General features: G+C 52.2%; 1 protein-coding gene across 1 annotated transcript; it reads left to right on the top strand.

Moving 5' to 3' along the window:
- The first annotated feature begins 428 nt into the window (after nucleotides 1-428).
- Nucleotides 429-3,737, top strand: CPLX3 (complexin 3). The gene is made up of 3 exons (XM_070407516.1): nucleotides 429-592; nucleotides 1,744-1,831; nucleotides 3,513-3,737. Exons 1-3 carry the CDS (start codon nucleotides 429-431, stop codon nucleotides 3,735-3,737), a joined length of 477 nt encoding a protein of 158 aa, XP_070263617.1.
- The last annotated feature ends 6,575 nt before the right edge of the window (nucleotides 3,738-10,312 follow it).

The following is a 10,312-nucleotide window of genomic DNA, read 5'->3' as shown; positions in this document are numbered from 1 at the left end:
GCCCAGCGCTGGATTTTTGCCCCTGGCTGCAACTCTCTGGGGATCGTAGGGAGCCAGGTTCCCGGGGCACATATCAGCACAGCCCATTCCCCTAAGGAGCGACCTCATGCCCAAAGACCCTAATCCGTTGTCAGCAGTGCTGGGCAGAGCTTGGCGTTGAAGGAGGCACGTGGGAGAGGCGGGAGTGCAGAGCGGGCACGTGGTCCAATCTCCTCAGCCCCGTGCACGCCCCCCCCCCACCCCCTGCGAGGAGCGGTTTGCGAGATGGGGGCGGGGCCAGGGGTGGAGAGCGAGCAGCAGGCGGCTCAGAGAGTGGGATGCTGGCCCGCAGCGGGAGCTGTCCATGAGACTAGTGCTGAAGTAGGTGCAGACGTGCCTGGTGCCCGGAGAGTGGTACCCGGTGCCCAGTGCCCGGGCAAGCGAAGACCATGACCTTCATGGTGAAGACCATGGTGGGCAGCCAGCTGAAGAACCTCACTGGGAGCCTGAGGGGTGGCCAAGACAAGGGGGATGGGGACAAGTCCGCCGCCGAAGCGCAGGGCATGAGCCAAGAGGAGTATGAGGAGTATCAGAAGCAACTGGTGGAAGAGAAGTGAGTGAGATCCCTTCCCACCTCCAACGACCCTCTCCCACACTCCATCCTCCAGCTGCCCGGCCCACCTCTAGGGTAGTTTCAGATCTCAATCCCTTCCCTTACTTTTCTAGACTGGTAAGAGGCTGGGATGTGCACCTCTAGGTTGCCCTCTGCCACCCCAAGCCACAACATTTCAAACCCAGGGCCCCGCCCCAGCTTCACATTAGGTCCAGAGGAAGTGGGGGAAGGGGCGATAGGGGTCTGGGACTGAGTGGGGCACGTGCATTTCTGATGAAACAAGTAATCCTTTAATCCGATCTGGTCCCAATGTCTGGGTCTTCCAAATGGAGCTCTTCTGAGCCTTAGGCTCTGAGAAAAGCGGTGCAGCTGAGGGGGCTCAGAGTCAGGGAGACAGATCCTGAAATGGGGGCACTCGTAGATATTGAATCCACGGTTGTTCAGACAATGCTAGAAGAGAGAAACAGCTGGAGTGGGGCTAGGGCTAGACTCCAGAGCTGCTTGTGTCAGATCCTGGCTTTGCTTCTTTATAGCTGAGTGATTTTAGGTAATTTACTTAACCTTTCTGTCCCTTGGTTTTCTCTTTTGTAAAGTGAGGATGATAATTATAAAACATGCCTTATATTTGTGAGGATTAAATTACTTAATGTAAACTGCTTAGCACAGCACCTAGAACACGGTAAATCATTAAATGTTAGCTATAATTATTTCAGCTGACAGCAGTTTTGTGAATTGCAAAATCTTATCCCCATTCTACAAAAGAGGAAGGTAAGTGACTTACCCAAAGACATGTCCATAACGAAAGTGGTAATGGAGCCAGATACGAAACCAAGTCTGTTTCAAATACTTCCCCCCCCCACACACACACCAAACACACACCCCCACCCCCCACCCTCCAAATAACCTGCCAGGAAGGGAAAAGACCCGAGGAGTCCGAGGCTTAGAGGGATATATATTAGGGAGCCAGAATGACCTCCCTCCCATAGCTCTGTCCAGAGGCATGTGTGGAGACTAGAAAGGGCCCTGTGATGGGGGGCTAGGCCGTAAAGAGCAACAGGCAGTTGCCAGGTCCAAGCACCCTCCTGACACACAGGCCCACAGGTGCCCATCTTTTTAGTGCTGGCAATGACTCTGGCCCTGTGCCCCTGCAGGATGGAACGTGACATACAGTTCACACAGAGGAAGGCAGAGCGGGCCATGCTACGGAGCCACTTCCGAGACAAATACCGGCTGCCTAAGGTAAGCTTAAGAGATAGTGCTTCGAGGCACATCCAGGCCCCTGAGCCCTGGGCCCTGGACCCCTTTGCCCCACTCTGGGAGCCATGACTCTCAGCTCCTAAGATTCGTGGAGAGCTTGGTGAGACCATTTGTTCTTTCACTCCTTCACTCCTTAACAGGAGCCTGCCTAAGCCTAGGACTTGGCAAGGAGGGATAGTCCAGTCCTCTAGAGACTGATAGGTTTGTGTTTCTGGAGCCAGTCCAGGCCCCTTCTGTCCTCCAACCTACACTCCCCCAATACAAGTCAGGCCCAGGCAGATGAAGAATTGGAAGGCAATAGATTTTACCATGGGAGTGAGGCTCTTGAGGCTTCTGAACACCGGGCAAGGTGGGATGGGAAAGAGAAGGTAGCACCATCTGTGTGCCAGGCACTTAACCTTCACACCCTTACCTAATCCCTTAGTAATTCCACCAGGTAGCAATCACCCACATCTACAAATAAGGAAACTGAGACTCAGATATATTAAAGGACTTGGCTAAGATCATACAACCAGTGAGTGATGGTGCTCAAGCTTGTGAATGCTGAGCCTTCTCCAGGCCCCTGACTGCTTTCCAGAGTATGGGTCTGTCTGCAGAGAGCAAAGTAATTCCTTGGTTGGCCAAGCAGCCAGGAGGATGCCTCCACTATGCACTGCAGCACCAGATGGGCTGTAAGTGTTCTACTCCTGTTGCCTAAGGAGAGAACTAAGGCACAAGCTATCCCAAGTGCCCAAAACTATGATAGATTCTAAGGAGAAACAGAAACAGCGCTACAGTATACCGACCTTGATCTTCCATCTGAATTAGAAGATCAGATATGTGAATAACACACCCACTCATTCAACAAATATTTCCTGAGCCTCTGGCTGCCTCTGACTCCCCACAGGGCACCAGTCTTTTAGAAGTATCTCAAAGGGAAAACAGGTCCAGAAAGTTTGCCTTTCTGGGAAGTAACTGAGTTAAACATAGCTAGGAATGAAGTCATTCCTCAAATGCTTGCATTAAGCATGTAAGAGACACAACTTCCATTAGGGAACTCTGAGTCCAGTGAAGAGGGAAGACTTGGCTGTGACTGAGTAGGACATAAAGTGGAAAGCCCAAAGGGATAAGGAAGTGCAATGCAACAGTAGATGCCTTGCCAAGAGAGCACAGATGCTGGTATCAGTGCCATGCGTTTGCATGTAGCTGTCCCACCTCCAAGTCGTATGGCCATGGGCAAGGTACTTACTTAAATTATCTGAGCCTCAACTTCCTTATTTGTAAAATGGGGAAAACAATACTTACCTTGCAGGGTCATTGTGAGAATTAAAAGCACACGGCTCAATATCAGCCATATAAAAAGTGTTTGATGAATGGTACCCACCACTAGTATTGGTAATGTCCTTCAGTGTAGTTAACAATAGTCAATATATGACTAACTATAACAGTTTGACTCCTAGGTATTCCTATTTTGTATCCCCTTCAGTATCTCAGAGTGAAGTAGAGTGGTATAAAGTACAAATGTCAAAAGCTTGATCCTGGGATGTGGGGGTGGGGACTGAACTCACTGGAACATGGGGCTCAAGAACCTAGGAGCCTGGAACCCAGTCCAGGCTCCTCCTTACACCCTCAGCTTGGGGTCCCACAGATCTCCAACTCCAGCCCAACTCTCCCTTCTCTTCAGAATGAGACAGATGAGAGCCAGATCCAGATGGCAGGTGGAGATGTGGAGCTGCCCCGGGAGCTGGCCAAGATGATTGAGGAGGACACAGAGGAGGAGGAAGAGAGGGCCTCAGTCCTCGGGCAGCTGGCCAACCTTCCTGGCTTAGACCTCGGTTCTCTCAAGGACAAAGCCCAAGCCACACTGGGGAACCTCAAGCAATCAGCTGAGAAGTGCCACATCATGTGACTACTTCCCCTGGGGCTGCTCACTGGGGTGATCAGAGGGCTGGGCCCACATGAGTGCTAAGAGCATGCCTCAACTTCCATGGACCCATACCCCACCTTGTCTTCATTTCCCCTGCACCAGGCTAGTCCCAGGACCCTTGTCTGCTCCAGCCTGCCTTCTCTCCCTCTCCTCTGAGAGTAAAGTCCCCATTCTCCCCCTACCCTTCAGGACTCAGCCTCCCTACTCAGCCTGGAAAGCCTCACAAGATTGTAGGAATAGGCCCGACTGGCCTTCTCTCGCCATGACCCCAAATTCCTGCACATAGGTGCACCCTTAGAGACACACAGAGGGACACAGAGACCTTGGCCTGTGCAGAGGCAGACACCACAGCTGCATCCTGCCACACACAGACACACATACACAAGCCAACCCTCCGGTGCCTCGGGCACCAACACTCAGATGTACGTAGAGGGGGCTTTCGGCAGACAAACACAGCAGACAAGAGTTGAGTTTGAGTCTCAGCATTCATTTTCTTTGAAATCCATTGCTCTTTCTGGGCCTCATTTCATCATCTATAAAATGAGGATGAACTCGGTGATTTTTAAGGTTCTTTCTAGCTTGGCCTCCCTGGCCCCTCGTAGTCAACCCACACCTCTCCTTGGGCAGAGCAGCAGCTGCAGTTATAGCATCAAGCAGTTGCCACTGTGGGCTCTGGCTTCTGGCAGCTGAGTGATGCCGTGGGAGGGACCAAGTGCCAAGGATGAAGCTGGCAGCGAACAGTAGCCCAGGTGGTTTCAGGCCTTCTCTGAGCCGAGCCCAGGGCCTGGCCTATTTCTGTTTTCTTCCTGTAGAACTCTCTCTCTCTCTCTCTGGATTCCATAGTTGGATCTCCTCACTCAGCTCAGTGAAAAATAAAAATTCCAAATGACATGCTTATCTTTGCACTTCTTACTGACCTCCAAGAGTCTTCGGGTTCACAGACCCCCCAATCCTTCCTTGGAGTGGTGTCCTCTATCTCTTCACCACAGCCTCATGTGGGGCACTAGCCCCTATATGATGTTCAAGCTCCACCCTCTCAGGGCCCTAGGCAGGGGTCCCCCTGCATTATCAAGCACCAGGTCAGACTCTGGGCTTTGAGAATGTGGCAGCCAGCAGGATGGGCAGGGCCTCTGAGGTGTTACCTGAGACCACAGGAGAGGCCACAGGTCGACCACAGCCGTCTCTGGCAACTCCTTACCTTGGAGATGGAAGGTATGACAAAAAGAAGGCAGGATAACTGCATTCCAGCCCTGGCACTGCTGTGTGACTTTGAACAGGTCCCTTTCCCTCTCTGAGCCTGTTTTCTCCTCTGTGAAATGAAGAGCTCCCCCTCCCCCCCATCAAAAAATAATACATGTTTCAAAGGGTGACCATTTGTAAAGCACTTGGCACATGATAGGCCATATCAATAAATGATAACTCAGTCTTTAAAATAACTGAAGAGCCCAAATATCATCATGCTCACCTGTGTAGTGTCCGGGGAACCAACCAGGAGGCTCCACAAGCAGGCCATCAGGGGCCTGAACAGGAACGAGGTATCAACATCTCCCCCACCCCACCCCTGGCACCAGCTTGTGGAGAAGACTTACAGGCGGAACGGCCATCGGAGAGTTTGGTTTCCATTAGGGCCTCCGTTGCAAAATAAGAACAATGCGCGCCGAGACCGGTTTGGCTCAGTGGATAGAGCGTCGGCCTGCGGACTGAGGGGTCCCAGGTTCGATTCCAGTCAAGGGCATGTACCTGGGTTGCGGGCACATCCCCAGTGGGGAGTGTGCGGGAGGCAGCTGGTCGATGTTTCTCTCTCATCGATGTTTCTAACTCTCTGTCTCTCTCCCTTCCTCTCTGTAAAAAATCAATTAAAAAAAAATAAAAATAAAATAAAAAAAAAAGAACAATGCGCATAAAACCTGTGCAGTAGGTGATGTGGGGAATGTCAGGTGGAAGAGAGACGAGAGGATGAGGAATCAGGAGGGTGAGAGCAGGTAAGGACACAGGCCCAGGATCAGGACAGTGCTGTTGTGGCTGTCATGTTAGGTCCTCCTTGAGCATCCCCGGGCCTAGGCTGTCCCCAGGTTGTCACTGGACAAAAACCCCTCCTGACCTTTCTGAAGCTGGAGGAGACCCAACCCGGGGCCCCAGGCTGTGTGTGTGCGGGGACATGGGCACTGGGCACATGATAGGCTACTAATAAATGATAACCCATTCTTTATTTTTAATATATTTTATTGATTTTTTACAGAGAGGAAGGGAGAGGGAGAGAGAGTTAGAAACATCGATGAGAGAGAAACATCGATCAGCTGCCTCCTGCACAACCCCTACTGGGGATGTGCCCACAACCAAGATACATGCCCTTGACTGGAATCGAACCTGGGACCCTTCAGTCCGCAGGCTGATGCTCCATCCACTGAGCTAAACCGGTCAGGGCAATAACTCATTCTTTAACTGCAGCAAGGCCCATGTCAGCACTCCAGGGGCCTCCTGCCTGATGGGTCGGACAGACTCCTTTACTCCCAGTGGTTTACAGGACCAAGGGTGAAAGAGGCAGGGGGACATGGCTATGAGGAGGCTAGGGTTAGTGTTCACTGAACCCTCACCAAAGAGAATGGCTGGAATCTGGGGTCAGGGAGGAGGTTGAGCCCCCACACTGGTTTTCTCCTCACAGGCTGGGAACCCCAAGAAGCCCTGACCTTTCTGCATGTTCCTGGAACTGGGGAAAGGAGGCTCTGAGGTAGCAGGAGCCAGCTCCATTGCTCAGGCCGAAATGGGCAAGGAAAGCAGACTGAGGGTCCCAAGCTCTGCTGGCCTGCCCCTGCCTCCCCTCACCCTTCCTTCCCCTGCTCTCTGGCTTCTCTGGCAGTCCATGCCCCTCTCATCTATGTCCCTGCTCTCTGGCTCATTCCTGGTTCATACCCATCTATACCCACCCACCTGCCTCATTTCTAAGCCCTCGGGGCCTACTGAGGATGCCCTCTTCACATCCTATTTCTACTCCCATTTATTTAGATAATTACTTGCTCCATGACTAGTCCACCTGATATTATATGAGGACAACAAAGAAAGCCACCTGCTACCAGAACTTCCCTTTTCACAGTGATTAAAATCCTACCAATAAGGCCCCATAGTTTAGAGTAAAGCATTTACCTCCCCAGGTCCCCTCCTCCTCTCCCTCTTGTTCTCTTTCTTTCATCCTTCTCACTGTCCTTCTCAGCTTTGCAGGCAGTCTGAAGATACAGGAAATGTTGAAAGGTGATGATACGGTTCCTCTACACACACACACCCCGCACCCCCTCACCACCACTCTTTCAGGAAGAGAGTGACAGCAAAGATGGCTGGCCTGCTCCCCCTCACCCCCACCCTTAGGTTCTCTAGCCCCATGATATGGGGGATTTCAGGGGATTGGTGACAAGCCCTGGTACCTGCTCCACTCAAGTCTCCTTCTACCCATCCAGATAGCTCAGGCCTAGTTCCCAGAGGGAGACTCTCCAGGGGCCAGTTGGCCCCAGGGTGGACTTGGGGAGGATGGTGACAGGGTTTGGAGTTGGGAGGCTCCCTCTCCCCCCAGTGGCCATGGTCCCCCCTCAGACACTGGAGGCTCCCAGTGAGCTGGGAACATCTGGGGGAGTGTGTGCTGTGCCAGAGCTGCTGGCAGAGCCTATTGGTCTAGCTGATGCCTGAGGCTGCTTGGGGTGGGGAACTACATGTGAGGGGACTGGGAGAAAGCCACAAAGCCTGCTACCTGCTTCTAGTTCAGTACCCACCAGGCATAGCTGTTCCCAGAACCCATGTGAGGCTCCAAGAGAGCAGAGGCCAGGGTGAGCTGGGTCGGGGAGCAGCAGCATTGAGGCTGCCTTAGCCTTGCTCAGCAGGGACGTGCCTGTGTGTGTGAGCATGAGCAGAAGTCTACGTGAAATCTGCCTGGGTCTGTGAGCTTGGACGTGGCTTCGGTGTTATTGTATGTGCTGAGGCCTGTGGCCTGTTAGTGTCTGTGTGTGTGTATATCTATGATACTTCAAGTGGGTAAGTATGGGTATGAGTTACTCTAGGGAAAGCGTGCCCCAGCCTCAGTGGTCTTTGGGGATAAGAGTCCTCCTAGATGACTTGCAGGAACCATGGTTCAATGACCTTCCGAAACTCCCGTTAGCCAAGAAAGGGACAGGCTGGGCACAGGGACACCTGGGTCCCTCAATCTGCCCAAGGCCCATCTGCTGTCCCCAGGGCTGGTCCCATGGGAGCCAGTGGGTCCCAGGCCCAGGTGCTCCCCAGCTTGGCCCAGGACTGGCTTTGACTTGGGGGACTGAGTGGAGGTGGGAGGACAGGGCAGGGTGAGGCACCCTGATGCTGGGGAAGTGTCTGCCCTGCTTTGGGCATTTTCAAAGTGTTAAAGATGAGAGGCAGAAACAACTCCTACCCCTAGAGAGAAAAATCTTTTTTTAAAAAAGCAGATTGGGTATGCATGCATATAACCAATGGACACAAGACACTGGGGCGTAGAGGAAGCCGGGGGAAGGTCAAGGGGGAAAAAAAAGGAGACCTATGTAATACTCTTTGTAATACTTTAAGCAATAAAAAAACAAAATTTTTTTTTAAGCAGATTGGCTTATTCCTCATACGTCTCTGCCACTCGAAGGGAGCCCTAGACAGTGAACCCACCTCCTCCCGACCTTAGCTCTCTGGCTGGGCTGTTTCCCTCCTTGGCAGGTGGCCCAAATACAGGACCAGCGTGGAGGCACCCAAACACTCTGCCCAGAGAGGGCCCAATCCCCCACAGTCCCACCTGTCCAGTGCCCTGTTGGCAGGTAGTCAATGCAGATATCAGAAATAATTGGGGCCTGTAGACCAACCCCTCCATCCCATCATCCTAGTCTATCAGTCTCTCCTTCCCATTCAATCTTCCCATTCACCCCCACAACCAGCTCCATTCATTCCCTTCCTTCCTTTTACTTACTGAGGCTTTGTCCAGCCCATGCCCAAAGATAATCTGAAGTACATTTCTCTCCCTACATCTGAAAATAATGATTTATTGAATCTTACTGTGTGCCAGGCTAGTGTACAGTAACTCATTACCATCTTAGAGATTTCTACAGGGCCCTTCACTGCATCCTAGTTTAACTGAGAAATGGGCCAGTCCAGCTATTTTCAACCTGTGTGCAGCAATAATTTTAAAAATATGCAATACCTGACTATTTAGTCAGGGGCACTGACCTCTTTTTCTTAGATTGTCAAATTTAAAAAAAGACAATAGCCACCTGATGTAAATGAATGAAAATTACACATATTTTTTGGTCAGATCAGCAGAAATATTTTTGGAGTGCTGCAGAATTTTAGTAATTAGTTTATGTGTGCCATGAGATGAAAGGGGTTGAAAATCACTGGGTTAGTCAATGGGTCTCTTGGTCAAGTGGCAGAGCCTGGATTTTAGCCTTGCCTCCTACCTTCTGGACCACTGCTCTACATTGCCCCTCACAGCCAGGCCAAGGACTTCAGGGAAAATAATTCCCTCCCTTTCATGTTGGCTGGAAGGTTATCTTCATGGTTGGCATCTGGCAAATCTATGAACTGCTGCCTTGGTGCTTCCCTGGGGCGGGGGTGGGGGGCCTTCCTATCCCCTAAGTCCCCAAAGATGCTTCTAAGGGCTGTTAAGACCAAGACCTTGTGGGTGGGGTAGGGGCTGCTGGGAATTACCCCAGCTTTTGGGGGCTCCTGGAGGGCTGAGTATGAGATACCCTAGAGCCGTGGTCGGCAAACTGCGGCTCGCAAGCTACATGCGGCTCTTTGGCCCCTTGAGTGTGGTTCTTCCACAAAATACTGGCTCTTCCACAAAATACCAACTTCTGCGCATGGGCCATGAAGTTTCAATCACACTGTACATGCACGCCCGCACGTGGTATTTCGTGGAAGAGCCACGCTCAAGAGGCCAAAGAGGCCGAGGCCGGTTTGGCTCAGTGGATAGAGCGTCGGCCTGCGGACTGGGGGGTCCCGGGTTCGATTCCGGTCAAGGGCATGTACCTGGGTTGCGGGCACATCCCCAGTGGGAGATGTGCAGGAGGCAGCTGGTCGATGTTTCTCTCTCATCGATGTTTCTGACTCTCTATCTCTCTCCCTTCCGCTCTGTAAAAAATCAATAAAATATATTTTTTTAAAAAAAAGAGGCCAAAGAGCCGCATGTGGCTTGCAAGCCGCAGTTTGCCGACCACTGCCCTAGAGAATGCCCTTTGCCCCAACCCTGCTCATTCACTGGCCCAAGGGAAAGAGGGGTGGGAGGCCAGGGATCCTGTGTGGGGCAACGGCTTGTGCAGCGCAGAGCAGAGGTTTTACAGGACTGTGCTCCTGCCATGGAGTCCACCCTTCTCCGGGTGCACAGAGGAAGGGCATTGCCTGGCACCAAGGCCTGTGCCTGTCCCCTTCCCACTAGTCCCTTAGGTGGCGGGCAGGAACAGCAGCCGGTCAGCCTGACTCTCCTGGGGCCTGAGGGCAGAAGGCAATGTGGCTCTCACTCCCCCACCACCCTGTGGCCTCCCCCAGCCCTCTCTCAGGTTACCCTGTTATTCCTGGAGTCC

Source organism: Myotis yumanensis, unplaced genomic scaffold (genome assembly GCF_028538775.1).
Source record: "Myotis yumanensis isolate MYYU_CA2020_CCGP unplaced genomic scaffold, mMyoYum1.0.hap1 SCAF_1, whole genome shotgun sequence".
NCBI lineage: Eukaryota > Metazoa > Chordata > Mammalia > Chiroptera > Vespertilionidae > Myotis > Myotis yumanensis.
The sequence above is the reverse complement of the archived record's forward strand: the minus strand, read 5'-3'. Positions and strand labels throughout refer to the sequence as shown.

What these genes read in the sequence shown, in the direction of transcription:
- CPLX3 (XM_070407516.1), top strand. Translation starts at nt 429, where the DNA reads ATGACCTTCATGGTGAAGACCATGGTGGGCAGCCAGCTGAAGAACCTC. An exon ending in AAGCAACTGGTGGAAGAGAA is followed by an intron (nt 593 to 1,743) that starts GTGAGTGAGATC and finishes GTGCCCCTGCAG; the next exon opens with GATGGAACGTGACATACAGT. An exon ending in ACAAATACCGGCTGCCTAAG is followed by an intron (nt 1,832 to 3,512) that starts GTAAGCTTAAGA and finishes CCTTCTCTTCAG; the next exon opens with AATGAGACAGATGAGAGCCA.